Source organism: Nelusetta ayraudi, unplaced genomic scaffold (genome assembly GCF_046127955.1).
Source record: "Nelusetta ayraudi isolate G7.1 ecotype Tasmania unplaced genomic scaffold, CSIRO-AGI_Nayr_v1 ptg000016l, whole genome shotgun sequence".
In the NCBI taxonomy this organism is placed as follows: Eukaryota; Metazoa; Chordata; class Actinopteri; order Tetraodontiformes; family Monacanthidae; genus Nelusetta; species Nelusetta ayraudi.
The window spans coordinates 3,540,696-3,555,419 of record NW_027466066.1 but is presented as its reverse complement, the minus strand read 5'-3'; the positions used below and the strand labels follow the sequence as shown (position 1 = coordinate 3,555,419).

The following is a 14,724-nucleotide window of genomic DNA, read 5'->3' as shown; positions in this document are numbered from 1 at the left end:
AACAGAGAAAATTGTGAATGAATTTGAGTTTTATGTTATGAATTATGAAATAACTATAGCTATATAACTTATTTTAGAGGACTGTAAGTGTGTGCGTGTGTGTGTGTGTGTGTGTGTGTGTGTGTGTGTGTGTGTGTGTGTGTGCGCACGATGTAGTTAAATTAGTTAGTGTGTGGGCTGGTGGGGAAGCAGACTGTACTTTCCTCAACCTCTGACTCAGTGCTAACTCAAGACATGGGCCTTTTCTGCTTCTGCTTTTTCAAAGAATGTGCCAATTTAGGAATGATATCGGAGCCTCCCTTCTGCTTTTGTCCAGGAACGGGTTCCAATGCTAAAAAATTAATTTAGCCCCTGCTTCAATAGTTCATGAGCAAAGTAGTTAATGGAGATGCAGATGAGAGAGGCTAAGCGAGTGCTTTTTTTAGTCAGTGTTTTAATGCACTTTTTTTTTTTTTTTTAAAGCAAAGATAAAACACTCAAGGTGATCGGCCATTGAAGGCAGATTCAGAAGGATGCAAGAATATTTGCGGAAAGACCAGTCAGCAGTTTCAGTTTCGAAATTTGTCATTTGGGCATTTTAGTCTTTCAGTTTCAGTCTGAACTTCATCATTTAATGTCTTCCTTGGGCTCAGACCCATCACTAGGTGAAGGAAGAACGTGCCACTGACTTCTTTAAATGATTGCACTCTTTTTTTGAAAAACAAAATAGGCGGTGCAGACCATCTGAAGTGTATGCACTCTGGTGCTTGGTTCAAAACTTCACTGGAGCCTATTTGTCTCCGTCCTTGCTTTGTTTCTTTTATTTTTTTCTCTCTCTCAATCGAGACGGAGAAGGATTTTGACCATCAGACGGAGCCTCAGAGGAACCTCTGGTGAAGCCATGGGTGAAGAAACTCCACTGCTCAACGCAAAAAAAACGACATCCACGGTTGGGTTTGTTCTTATGTTTATTTCTTTTTTAACAAGTGACTCGTTTATGAAGATTTTAGATCTCATTAGTATTCTACACATTTGCATGGCAATAATTGTGCAGTATCTATTTTTTGTGTTTAAAGCTAAATACATTTTATGAACATCTGATTATTCGAGGTTGGCTTACAAGTAAGATTTGTGACATCACAATCAGTCCTGGAAGTCACTTATTTTCATGTATAAACAGCGATGACAAGGGCTGATAGCAAACATTTGACACTCGATTAGTCACTACCCATGCATGTTCACAATGATTCATTGTTTAGGATGGCGAAGGCCATGAAAACACAGCCGTTCCCTGTGATTTATTGGGTGTGCGATACTGTTAAATGGGTGCACTGCCCTTGTTATAATGAAACAACAACAACAGAGCTAATAAGTAGTGGAAGGACCAAATGTTTTGGCAGCCATGTTGGCATGTGGAGGTTTAATATGATTCGATCATGACACATTAAAGGTCCAGTGCGTAAAACTTGGCCTGATTTATGATTTTTGTATCGGTAACCTCCATCTAATCCTACTGTGTACCTCATCCTCCCACCCCAGATCAACAATGCCAAACTGTACCTGGCCGTCTTCGCGGCCGTTCTGGGGAACTTCAACTTTGGTTACTCCATGGTGTACCCCTCTCCGGTCCTGCCAAAGCTGCAGGCCCCCGACACTGACCCCCGGCTCAGGTTGAGCACTGAGCAGGCTGCCTGGTTCGGGTCCATCTACACTCTGGGGGCTGCAGCTGGGGGTCTGGGGGCCATGATGCTCAACGACATGATTGGACGGAAAGTGAGCATTCTGATGTCAGCGTTGCCATCGACAATCGGGTGGGTCAGAGGTTCAGGAAAAAAAACACAGCGCTTCACTTGCACTGAAATCAACTTCTGTTTTAAGCCACGGCTACTTTTCGAGGCACAACAAGAAGATGTGTCTTTTTCCTTACTGCGCTCGGTCGAACAACAGGGGTCATGTTGTCGCTACTGTCACACAATGAGCGAGGCCGACCTCATAAACCTTTTTTTTTGTTGGTCTGGACAGTTAATCTGGAAAAGCATGCCATCAAAACATCCAAAGAAATGACGATGACAGCGTTGTGTCTCGCCCTAAAACAGGGACACTGAGCAACGAGGGGTGCGGCTCCTTTCAGTTAGTGAGGAATCCTGTAATGATACGCTCGTGTAAACGCCCGGACAGCTCTGACGGGAGGTTTGACAGGCGAATATTGCGACACAGCACCACGTAATTGTTTAAATTTAAAGATCCGGTGTAGCTGCTTTCAACCATATTCCGTCGAGAGTGACAGGGCAATGACGGAACGACTGGCTGAATTTGGACAATACTTGTCAAAAGGGGCAAACAAATAAATAAATATTGTGTCATTATTGGCTTTTACTACTAATGGCAGTAGAATCAGAATCAGATCAGGTCACATTTATTGCCAAGCAGGTTTAACACTTACAAGGAATGTTTTGGTGTAGTTGGCGCTTGAAAAACAACGACAATATAAAAACAGCAGCTAACTTTACTAAATATTTAAAAGTATATGAACTGGCGACTTGTCCAGGGTGTACCCTGCCTTCACCCTAAGACAGCTGGGATACGCTCCAGCAGACCCCCGTGACCCTGAATAGGAATAAGCGGGTATAGAAGATGAATGAATGAATGAGTATAAAAATAGATCTGTGTAATTTTCTCTAAACTCAGAACCGCACTTTCCATTTTAACAGCTTGGTATCCAGAAGTGGATATTCTGAGAATGATACTTGGTGTCCTTTCTATGAACAACGTCCTTCTCTGTCTTTGTGTCTCAGATACATGTTGATGGGAGGTGCTGTGGACGTGTGGATGCTACATTTGGGTCGTTTTCTCACTGGTCTTGCCGGCGGGATGACGGCAGCATCCATTCCTGTACGTTACTATGGTCGCATTGTTGTCAGAATGACTTATTTCTTTACATATTTATCTTTGCACCTTTTTTTTTTTTTTTTTTGTACCAGCTATTCTAAATGAGGCAACGTGTCCGCGTTCGTGTGTTTCCGCCACAGGTTTATATCTCTGAGATCTCCCACAAGGCGGTGAGAGGGGGCCTGGGCTCCTGTCCTCAGATCACCGCTGTGTTCGGGGCCTTGGCCCTCTACGCCCTGGGTAGGAGAAACACTGCAATACTGCAAAACGGACTCACAGAGGAGATCCAGTGATCCTCACTGTTTTGCCGTGGTCCTCCCTCTCAAGGTCTGAAGGTGCCGTGGCGGTGGCTGGCGGTGGCGGGAGAGGTGCCGGCTCTGCTGATGGTCTTGCTGCTGCTGTTCATGCCCCGCTCGCCCAGGAGGCTCCTCTCTCTGGGCAAAGTGGAGCAGGCGGAGAAGGCCCTGCGCTTTCTCAGAGGGGAGCACTATGACACCACGGCTGAGATCTTGGCCATACAGGTACAGACCGCTAGGTCGACTGTTGGCTTGTTTCGCTCAGACTCCAGTTGAACTCTGTCGAGACTCCGTGAGCGTCTGTCCACTTGTTTGTTTTGTTTTTCCTTTAGCACAGCATCAACACACAAGAGAGAGTGACGTTGTCCCAGCTGGCCACGCCCATATTCTATCGGCCAATCATCATATCGGTGGTGATGCGCTTCCTGCAGCAGATGACGGGCATCACACCTGTTCTGGTCTACCTAGAGACCATCTTTTCTAAAAGCAACGTGCCCCTAGAGGCAAGGTAGGGAATCGCTTTGTTCTGCTTCTACAATCTCTTAAAACAAAAATAAAAACCCTGAACCATTGCGTTTCTGTGACCGTCAGGTACGACGCCGCCCTAGTGGGCATCGTCCGTCTCCTGTCGGTGGCCATGGCAGCCTGTTTGATGGACAAGGCGGGACGCAAAGCCCTGCTGTACACGTCCAGCCTGCTCATGTTCCTGGCCACTCTGAGCCTGACCATGATCTCCCACGCCGCAAGCTGCTCTCAGGGCCTGCCTTCGAACGTCACGGTTAGCGCAGAGCTCAGTTCCCACACGAGCGCTGGGAACGACGGACTGGGAGTCCTGACTCTCGTGAGCACCATGGTGTTCATATTTGGTGAGTGTATTATAAAATAAAAGGTCTGCGACTTTTTTCCTGTTTGTTTGTTTGCTCAGCAAGGGGAAAAAAAGCACATTAAAGGAGCAGTACCACAACCTACATTATTGTGGTGGGCAGCAAAAAAAAAAATCAATTGATAGAGTTAAAGAGTACCGCAAAGTTGTTTGTTTGATTCGATTTAGACCAGGAGCGGGCAAACTATGGCCCGAGGGCCATATGAGGCACATTAAGCCTTTTAAATCCGGCCCGCCGAACTTGGAATTAAATGACTAAACCTTAGCGCTTTTAAATAGCAGTAACTCTTAGTACTAGAAAAAAGCTGCATTTCATTCATTTGATTTTCATTGTTTTAAGAGTCACTTCAACAAAGTGGACTTCAAAGAGATATTTTTGTTCTAAAGCTGTTGTTCATTTAATACTAATAGTAATAATAATAATGGACTGGATTTATATAGCACTTTTCAAGGCACCCAAAGCGCTTTACATTGAACCTATTATTCAGTCACACCACATTCACACTGGTGGTGGTGAGCTACATGTGTAGCCACAGCTAGCCTGGGGCAGACATGATATATTTTTTTCTCAAAAGGTTTGCCCACTTCTGATTTAGACGGTTAGGGTTCGGGTCTGGTTCATTTGAGGTTTTCCAAGCCACGACCATTTTCCAATCTGATTTGTCATCTTGGATTACACTGCAGTTCAGCTTTTCTATGGGCTTTGTCGCATAACAGAAGCAAGTCTACGCAAAACATTATTTTTCGTGTTGACATTTCCCAAAAACATTTAACATCCATCATGTTGTTGACTTTGTCGTCACAGGTTACGCCATGGGATGGGGCCCAATCACCTGGCTGCTGATGTCAGAGGTGTTGCCGCTGGTTGCCAGGGGCGTGGCCTCTGGCCTGTGTGTAACCGTCAGCTGGCTGACGGCGTTCATGATCACGCACGCCTTCACGCTGCTCGTGGACAAATACGGCCTGTGGGTGCCCTACCTGTGCTTCATGGTGGTGTGTGTGATCTGCATGCTCTTCAACGCCTTGTGCATCCCGGAGACTCGAGGCCGTTCCCTGGAAGAAATCGAGAACTATTTCAGGACCGGACGCACTTTCACCATCAGCGCAGATCCTTCCACAGCCATCAGATCTTCCAGATAAAAAATAGTGTTTTATCAATACTGGACACATCAGTGTGCATTATACACAATGTATTGACGCCTCAGTACACTTTCCTGTGAAGATTCTAAATGCTTTGTGTACAGAACATTATCTGCTTTTTGATTTGTGTGGAGTGCAGTTGTACAAAGCACTTACGCCTTTGGACTGGAACATGAACACTTGAATAACCATCTTTTTTATGTACTAAGCAAGAAGGAAAAGCAAACCAGTAAGTATGTGAGCTTGGCTATCTGTCAAGTGGGCTAATTCATTTCACATGCTGTAATGTCTTGCACAAAGGAGACAAACTGGACAACATGCTTTCTGTCATTCCACAAAGGTTAATTAAGAAACTGTTAAGTAACACAGTAATCTAAGCCATGTGACCAAACAGGTTACTGGTTGACTGGGGTGAGGGGGAGGGGGGTGATGATCTGGTTCATCATCTCCTCCAGGCCTAGGGGTGGGAACAAAAGGACAGGAAGTGATTTTGGCTTCCTAGCAGTAGCGGCTCAGCAGGCCAGGTCACATGCTACAGCGTCATGTGTCATTCTGACTGACTCAAAGCCGCACCAAATCGCACAATTCTTCCCTGCCAGGCTCTTTACTGCTGCATCACAGCAGGGGACGGACAGAACGTATGGAATGAAGGCGCAGACGTGAAATAAAAACAGCTGTCAATGCTAATTGATTTTTTTTTTTTTTTTAAAGCATCGTCAAGGCAGCACGAAACATGTGTACCGTGCATTCTTCGAAAACTTCTCAATGTTAATGAGACTTTATGGAACATTGGTCAAGATTTTCTTTAGTTTCAAAGCTAGTGTTTCTGTGTGAGTGTACGTGTCTGTGTGTTTGCGCATGTGCGAGGCGTCACCTTGGTAAAGCAGTGTGATCGCTGCTGACAAGTGGGAGAAAAGGTTTAGGGCAACAGTGGGCTCAGGTGTTCGTTTTGTTTGTAGAAAGCAGTGCATTCAGGTATAGTGGACCTACATACAGTGAAATATCACCTGGGTTAAATCAAGAACCTCTGTTAGTATTGTGAAATTCTGTCACTGTTTTCTCTATGGCTATTACTGATTTGTTATCGTCAGTTTGGTTGTGTTATTCACCAAGTGTACAACTTCTCTATCAGTTAGCGCTAATCTGTGAAATTAGCATCAAAATGCACACACTTGCACTTTTCTCTCTCTCTTTTTAGAATGCCTAATGGGAACTATTGGGAAGTTTACTGAATTACTTTTAGGCCAATAAAATAAGACTGTGTAACATGCGGTAAGATGAGCTCAACATCATGTCTGTGGCACTGTGTCAAACTTTCCTTTACAGGAAACTATAAACTGAAGGTGATCCTGTAATTATCGGCCTACTCCCAGCAATGAAGCTGAAGATGACACCCAGAAATATTAACAAGCTCCAAAAATAGGATGCAGTGAAAATTCCAAAATAAAAATTACTTTAATTAGTCTGAAACGCACCTTTTTAGCATAGCTTAGTACGAGAAGGAGCTATTCCAAGTAAAATCTCAACTGATATGTCGATTTTTTTTTCCTGGGACAAAAAAGAAAATTCCAAAAAATACTTTAACCAATCCGAAATGCACCAAAGCCAACATGTTATGGAAGCTTAGCACGAGACGGCGCTATTCCAAGTAAAATCTCAACATGTATGTTGATTCTCTTAGTCGAGAGGGATCAGAATGGGCTGATTGGCCATGAAAAGGCAACAGGAACTTAAATAACCACTGGTTGCAACCAAAAAAAACGCAGAATAGCAACTGTGAACTCACAATACTTCCAGCCTGAAAGCACTGAAGGAATACATACACTCACCTACCACAAACTCTTAATTATTCCACATTAAAGCCAATTAACCAATCACAAGTGATTAGTAGCTGTTGGGGAATGTTGGGGCACAATAGAAATCAAGAGTATGATACATTTAAATACAGAGTGTAAATGAATGCTCTGTAATCAGTTTAATACATTCAGGTCATGCAAATGTAAAGGCACACACACACACACACACACACACACACACACACACACACACACACACACACACACACACACCTCAGTCGTCTTAACTACGGTAAAACCCTGAAGGGATTGGTCTATTCTTTGGAATGCAGTTTATCAGGCCCATCGAAACACAACCACACACACACACACACACACACACACACACCTCACCCATTTTTGACATCACAGGGAGAGGCAACACCTCACGGCCTTGCGCTGCCTCTTCAGCTGGGACGTTTGGGGGTGACGGACAATTTGTTTCAGGACGCGCGTCATATTTTACATTTACCGATCCTGACTCATCTCGAGAGACAAGACCACACCATCACGTGGCCAGGCAACCTCTGATCGTTCCCGCAGAATTCCGTCGGTTTTTCTCCGTGTGTAAAGGGTTAAGACGACAGCACACGGCAGAGGCTCAAAACTTGCTGAAAGGAAGCTGCTCTGAAGGAAGTTTTCACAGGCCAGCAGAACTCTGCAATCTAGTGACCAATGGCAGAAAAATGCAGCTGAACTGGCCCGCTCACAGATGGCTGAGAGGTGGTGGCACTTTTCCACACATCTTTTGAGCCGGGTTTATAAAGTTTTCATGCAACTGTTATACAGCTTAAATTTAGCTTAAAATTTCAGCTTAAAAAAAAAAGAATAATCGACTACCCCTCCTAAGATCTTTGGACAAGGCAGAGGCGTATAAACCAAGCTCCTATTTGTCCATTCTGCCAAAGCAGCCAAGACAGCTTCAAAAATTCTAAAATGAAAGGTTGTTTGATATGCTGAACGTGTTCCTCAATGTCAAGAGTCAATATATGCTTTTCACCCAACTGGGTAAGGGGAGAACTCTTGACTCTGACCCTTTTTTAATATGTTAGAGAAGAGCGATCTGGTTGTTTGCATTAGTTCTGGCATCAACTGAGCTTGTTTAACATAATGTCAGTAATAAATAATAGTTGAGCTAAGCTCATATATTGTAGCTAGCTCCTCTGGAAAATACCCTAAAAGACCATCTTGGTGTATGATGGTTGAGTTTTTACTGAAACCTGAAAGCGGTCATAATACAGATTCCTTTGATTAGAATTGATACTGTTCCAGATTCCCTTTAAATAAAGTTTTGGATGAGAATTAGTACAGTTGACCAAAGGTCAACCCATATCATCCATGACAACGGCCTGCGCTCCGCCCTGTCTCTGCTTCCCTGACACAGCGTTAAATTGCCCAAATTCTTCCAAGATTTACAAAGTGCGCTTCACGCTTTCTCAGTCCACAGTGCGACAGGCAGACATTCTCTTACGCCGACAAATTTTCGACATTTTTCAGGGGCGGGTGGCTTCCGTCCATCCCCAAACCGATGGGCGGCGTGCGCTGGAAAGCCTCTGACGGCAACCAGTTTGCGCGTCCGCGGTGGGAAACGTGGACTAGGGCAAAAAAACTGGTTCTTCCGACATTAGCGAGGGCCACGCGCATTCATCACAGGCACACTCCCTTTTTTAATGCGCCGTCAACAAAGAGCGAGTGACTACAATAATTGTCTCCTGCTGGGTGTCGAGCACCTTTTGTCGAGAAGGGCAGGGCAGTGGGCGGGTATCATCCGAGGCCTGTACAGGTACAGGTGAGGCAGGTGAAGCTCTCAGACATACGTCTGGACTCTACATCAGCTACAGCGTCACCGACACACACACACACACACACACACACACACGCACACCTCGACACACCTGCCTGCTGAAGCGCAACATCCAGCAAAGGTAAGATCACCAAGGGTGAATTTCATAGTACTAAGGCATTGGAATAAAAAGACAGAGGGGGCTGAGAGAGCAAATGTGTGAAGGTTTTATTTGGTGGGAAAGTTGACACGCTTGGAATTCAACACCAAATACAAAAAGTGGAATATGAACAAATCTTTTGTGACATGAGTCTGCCTTGTTTTGACTGATGGGAAAAGACTCAGCTTAGGTATCTTAATTTCAGGGTTTTTCTTTTAGGTCACTTCACTCCCTATTTTATTGTTAATCAGTTGAGATTATTATTATTATTAGTTTAGGTTTGGGGTGTTAGCTTTGGAACAAGGCCTTGGGCGTAGCCCCGGGGCTGCACAAGAAGGCCGGCTCTCGGTAATCTTCTGCGTGTCTATGAAGCTGTCCTTTGTGTATCTATTGCCCTGTTTAGCACAGGTATTGCACATTAAATGACAACGATTTAAATTCTCTCGCTCAGATGCATTCCAGGAAGCGTCACCGACAGTCCTAATTGCTCATTTTTGTTATTTACGGGTGGGGAGGGAGAAAAAAAAAATCAAGCGGTGATAAACTATCTAGCTGCAGTTCACTCAGATTCGTACAAGAAGGCCACAGGAGATGTTAGCTGCTGGAAACTGGAAGGAAATTCCACATCCCGTCCATTTAGTTTATTGATTAACTGTCTGATAAACTGCGCCTTAAACATTAAACAGGGTTCTGGGTTTTACTGAGATGGCTACTGTGTTTGACTACTAGTTTGGTGAGAGGAATGTGCCCAATTGAAGTAAAGTAAATAGTGGAATTAAAATTAGTTGTTGTTTTTTTTGTTTCAGCAAGAGTTTTCTATTATGTTCTATTATTAAAGAGTTACTGAAGAGTACTTAAAACTAAACTATGTGAAAATGACATTATAGGTCTAAGTGTAAGTGCTTGCAAATTAGTTAGGTATCAACTTTTCTGCCCCCCCCCCCCCCAACCTGTCCTTTATTGGATGTTCATTTAGCTGTATGGAGAGGTTAGACCGCGAACACACCTCTTGATCCTCTGTCACTAAAGACACCCGGAGTCAAGTTCGACCAGCACAGATGTCGCATGCAGTAACAGCATTATGATGGAAGAGTTTGTGACTGGCGCCTGTAACTGGGCCTGTTTTTCCCGATCAGTCACACCCAGGTCTGACTTCATCAATCTGCTCTCGGCACCTTGCCTTTCTGATAAATCAGAGCGGGGAAAACAAACAGCATCTGAGCTGCGGTCATGCGCTTCTTCTTTATTCTTGCTGCCTCTCCCAGAGGCCGTACTGTTTCATTCACGGCCTGAAACACAGAGAAAAAGGCGGCAACGTCGCTGCTGCTGCTGCTACCGCCACCATCAGGTCCGATATGATCCTAAAAAAGCTTGGTGTAGTAACAGTTTAAGACACTTGCTTGTTCGCTGCCGTCATGCGCCGTCCGGCTTCTGCAATTGCACGTCCGTTTATTTGTTTCCTCTCACACCTGTCCCACAGGAAAGAGCGCAATAATGCATTTGTGGTGACAAAGATCGCAAGTAAGATCTCGCGAAACGTCAGAAACGTATTCTTCACTTAAATTTTTACAAGGGAAAATGAACAGGAGGGAAGACGTCTGAGACAGAGAGGCGTAGACCTTTTACATGGCTTCTCTTTCTAACCCTAAAGCACCTTTAAAAAAAAAAAAAAAAAAAAAAAAGCACCTGCGTTGCACGAGTCGCTCTGTTGTCAATTTGGAAAACAGGTCATTGAGGTGTTTTTTTTGTTTGTTTGTTTGTTCTGCTTATCGTTGATGAAAAAAAAAATCTCAGATTTTTTTCTTTTTTTTCTTCTTTTTTTTTTAAGAAGAAGAAAAAGTAACGGGTTACTCCAAAAGGCGAAACATTTCTTGATGATGCATTCGGGAGTCATTCCCTGTGATTAGCACGTCCCGACAATGTTGCATATCAGTTTTCGCTTCTTCTTTCGCTTTTTTTTTTTCTTTTTTTTTTATATGCTCAGTTAATGTTGTGCACTTCAGATTTGAGCCGTCTGGCGCGCCACACCCTCGGTCTGACTGTGACACGGAGAGAAGCATGAAGCTCGGCCACATTCCTGCAGGAACAAACGGGCGTACGCAGGAGCGCATATCTGCGTGTGCACAGTGACTGCGCAACGCGATCTGACATTTTTTTCTTTTTTTTTTTTTTTATTTTTCTTCGGAGATCAAGTCAAACTGACAGACAGTGGACCGTGACGTCCAAATATAGTGCCTCAAAGCACGGCGTTAACACAGCAGCCTTTGTGCTGTCCCGGCTGCGAGGTTGATTGACCGTGTGACTTTGTATATTCAGCGCAGCAAGAATATGACATTAAATAAGACATTAGATTGATTTTTTTTTTTTTTTTTTCCCTGCATGACATCATCATACGTTAATATCTCTGATCCAGACAACAGAACGGTGCCAAATTTGCTATGTTCCTTTACAGTTTCAGACAAAGTGTGAAACTGATGTGAGTGAGAGAGAGAGAAAAAAAAATACTCGTCCACTAAAGGGTGTATACTGTTTGAAACACATTCTTTGTCACTGAAGGCTCTCACTAAACTGACAATAAAAATGATCAACCTCACTGAGTCACTTAGTCATATGAATGCTAATTGAGTTCTCGGAGGCCAACTAAAACAATGCAGTTGATTTGGTTCTCCAGCGTCAGAACTTTAATGACCCTCGAACACTTCCTGTTCGTTCGTGACTTCCTTTTGCGTCTGTGTGTTGTTGTTTTTTTTCGGTAAATGACCCTACTTTAACTCTAAATGACAGCTTTGTTTGGCTCCGCTGACAGCAATCATTTCCTGATGGGACGGCGTACAAATGATGAGAACATGCAGCGTGCTTTTGTCAAACCAGCGGGCTTCAAGTGAAGTCACACTAAAACAAACAGAGGCGTTGACTTCAGTGGTTCATTCTGGACACTACTACCGTTCAGCAAAGCTGTGACTATTACTGTTAATACAACAAACAGGCTGACATGACACTAAACGCCAACGTAATGTCTGTTAAACTAGAACATATATCAGTGAAAAACACACCTAAGCACCCTTGGATGCCCTTGGTATTCAAAATGAAGTGCGCGATTGCACTTTTATGATCGGACAATGCGTCTTATTTGTTGTGTAGTTGTTACTGTCAGGGTTTTTTTTTTTCTCCACAGTCAAATTTTTGACCGAGTTAACAACCTCCAGTCCTGAGGCGAATCATTCCAGCGTTCCACTTCCTGTTTCCCCACCCCAAGTTGTGATGGAGACCCACACTTGCCCTCAAACGATCACGACATGGCACTCTATTTCCTCGTGTGCAGAGCAGCATTCATACATAATGTACAGATACTTAAAAATATATATATATATATTCATATCTGAGTTTGAGACAGCTGTCAGAAATTTGCTGGAGTTTCAGCGCGTGTCACCACACCCAGCGGCCGCACCCTGGTGTCTCCCACAACGATGAGAGACACAATGATGACACAATGACACATTCATACAACTCGGAGGGTGGGGGGGGGACACGAGACTGACAGCTGAGACAGTTTGCTCCTGTGTTTTAGCCTCTCCAGCTGCGCATCTGATGGCAAAAAGTAAAAAAAAAATAAAAAAGTAAAAAATAAAATGAATGAAAAATAATAAACTTGTTTTCTCTTTTGGCAGCACAATGAGTTCAGATACGAAGAATCCCTCATACATCCTACAAGGTGAATGCTGACACCCACCTTCACACTCGCCATCATCATGGTAAGCAACGGGTCAGGTCATTTCCTTTTCTTCCTCTCCCCTCTCAATCCACTCCAGGTGTTGAACAATCCGACAGCGGCGTCGCAGCGTACCACCTCCACAGCCCATTCGATGCTAAGGGTTCGTCAAGCGGCACCGAATTGCCAGGTGGGTTTGTGTCCAACGCTGGCACGGTTCATTTCCTATCCTATCCCATCCCATCTTGTTTTTCTCTCATTCCCGGCATCTGATCCAAATTCCACTTCTCTTCCCGTCAGTGTTCACCAGCGCAGGTGGAACCCTCAATGCAGGCGTGAATGATGGGGACGGCAAGAGGAAGTTTGTGAGCTACGACACGGCTCTGGGGACCTCTCCCGGCATGACAACGTGCGCCTCCTGCCAGCAGCAGGTCATGACCAACGTCACCTACAAGGCAGGGACGTACGCCTGGCTGATGTGTCTACTCTTCATCTGCTGCGGGTAAGAGGGCCTGTCAGGCGAGAGTTAGAGTCGCAGAGGCCAAGTGGACTTAGATAGAAGCCCCTCCAAAAAAACATCTGACAGACTTGAATCATTTCAAAAAGCGAAGTGTGTATATGTATACATATATTTTTGCCACTAATGGTAAAAAAAAAATGCTTTAAGATCACCCTGTATTATATCTTTTTTTTTTTAAATATGCACGCTGCATGTTAAGGAAATTCATTGGTATTGAATCTGATGGGCAATCAGGAGGATGTGGAACATACTGAATATTGATGGGTATTTCGCACGCTGGGCATGAGGCTGTTTTCGAACAATTGGTCTGTTAGGTGGCCAAAATATATCAAAATGTAGAGAAAGTAGGCAGAGATTAGATTTTATTTTAATTTTCGGCCGTTTCAATACGAAAAAATTAACTTTGTCCATTGTCCACTCTTTCTGCGCCTGCTTCTTCCTGCACTCAGGGTCGCAGTGTTTTTGTTTTTGTTTTTGTTTTTTTTAGCTCTCACTGAATAAAAAAAAGACTAAATGAACATAATTTGAAATCCATTCAATCCATTTGAAGTCCAAATTCCGATTTTATTCTCTTTTAACAATGAGTGTCTGGGCAAAGGTGAAGGTCCTTAATGAAAACCTTATTAACAAACATCAAGAAATCATATATTTTTTTCTACATTTGTTTTAACAGTTGTGTTCCAATGGCGAATTACACATTAAATTTAATGAACAAAGAAAAGAATATTGCTACCGGTATTCATGACGGCCAAAGCCACGCCGACTGATGAACCTGATGCCTGATTGTGTGTTTGTGGTGTAGGTTAATCCTTTGCTGCTGCCTGATTCCATTGCTCATGAAGAGGTTCAAGGACGCGTACCACACCTGTCCCCGCTGCAACAGAGTCCTGCACGTTGAGAAGAGAAAATGCTGCAAATGACGAACTCCAGGGCAGAAAACGGACCCGTAGAGACATGAAATAACATCCTCTGTCTTCGGACCGCAGCATGTCTTTATGGATGACTTACTACATTAGCCAAGTCCAAATCAAACTTCATAGATCAGCAAAAACAGACTGGGGGTGATTGTGTTACCAGAGTTTAAACTTCTCTCTCACACACACACACATGTAAAACTCTGACCAGTTAAATCAAGCACACCCAATGCACTTTTTTTAAAAAGAATTTATATCATCCCATTACAGCATTAAGTACTTGTTCAATCACACTGCTTACATTGCATTATGTTCTCAAAATGAAGGTTTGTACAGAAATATAACCAAATGAAATGTTCTTTTGAAATTGAAAAAGACCATTTAATCAGTTTGACACAATCTAAATAGTTGTGCCGTTAGGGGGAGGAGCTTGATATTTAATTAAACCAGAGAATTAAGCATTTGCTTTGTCTGCAGTCATTGCACAATGATTCGTATAGTTGGTTTTACCATCTACTTTTTTATTTTTTTTTAAAGTACAGTTTTGGATAATATTGCAATAATTTAACTGATTGAATGTGATGGACAGTCGTTTGCCACATTCTCTCAAGAACGT

At 43.6% G+C, this 14,724-nt stretch overlaps 2 protein-coding genes across 3 annotated transcripts; both read left to right on the top strand.

Annotated features, from left to right (window-relative positions):
* Positions 1 to 594: 594 nt before the first annotated feature.
* Positions 595 to 6,474, top strand: slc2a6 (solute carrier family 2 member 6). Its single transcript, XM_076023902.1, has 9 exons — positions 595 to 928; positions 1,519 to 1,790; positions 2,775 to 2,871; positions 3,009 to 3,108; positions 3,196 to 3,389; positions 3,497 to 3,672; positions 3,756 to 4,030; positions 4,853 to 6,027; positions 6,072 to 6,474. The coding sequence occupies exons 1-8, from the start codon at positions 881 to 883 to the stop codon at positions 5,185 to 5,187; spliced, it is 1,497 nt and encodes a 498-aa protein (XP_075880017.1). The 5' UTR covers positions 595 to 880; the 3' UTR covers positions 5,188 to 6,027; positions 6,072 to 6,474.
* Positions 6,475 to 8,766: 2,292 nt separating this feature from the next.
* On the top strand, positions 8,767 to 14,355 carry litafd (LITAF domain containing). 2 transcript variants are annotated; one of them, XM_076023910.1, is made up of 6 exons: positions 8,767 to 8,947; positions 10,969 to 11,060; positions 12,634 to 12,677; positions 12,775 to 12,864; positions 12,975 to 13,176; positions 13,997 to 14,355. In XM_076023910.1, exons 3-6 carry the CDS (start codon positions 12,638 to 12,640, stop codon positions 14,112 to 14,114), a joined length of 450 nt encoding a protein of 149 aa, XP_075880025.1. In that variant the 5' UTR covers positions 8,767 to 8,947; positions 10,969 to 11,060; positions 12,634 to 12,637; the 3' UTR covers positions 14,115 to 14,355. The 2 variants fall into 2 exon arrangements, with proteins under 2 accessions (XP_075880025.1, XP_075880026.1); XM_076023911.1 differs by lacking the exon at positions 10,969 to 11,060 and having other exon boundaries at positions 8,778 to 8,947.
* The last annotated feature ends 369 nt before the right edge of the window (positions 14,356 to 14,724 follow it).

What these genes read in the sequence shown, in the direction of transcription:
- slc2a6 (XM_076023902.1), top strand. Translation starts at nt 881, where the DNA reads ATGGGTGAAGAAACTCCACTGCTCAACGCAAAAAAAACGACATCCACG. An exon ending in TGACGGCAGCATCCATTCCT is followed by an intron (nt 2,872 to 3,008) that starts GTACGTTACTAT and finishes TTTCCGCCACAG; the next exon opens with GTTTATATCTCTGAGATCTC. An exon ending in CTTGGCCCTCTACGCCCTGG is followed by an intron (nt 3,109 to 3,195) that starts GTAGGAGAAACA and finishes CTCCCTCTCAAG; the next exon opens with GTCTGAAGGTGCCGTGGCGG.
- litafd (XM_076023910.1), top strand. Translation starts at nt 12,638, where the DNA reads ATGAGTTCAGATACGAAGAATCCCTCATACATCCTACAAG. An exon ending in AAGCGGCACCGAATTGCCAG is followed by an intron (nt 12,865 to 12,974) that starts GTGGGTTTGTGT and finishes TCTTCCCGTCAG; the next exon opens with TGTTCACCAGCGCAGGTGGA. An exon ending in CTACTCTTCATCTGCTGCGG is followed by an intron (nt 13,177 to 13,996) that starts GTAAGAGGGCCT and finishes TTTGTGGTGTAG; the next exon opens with GTTAATCCTTTGCTGCTGCC.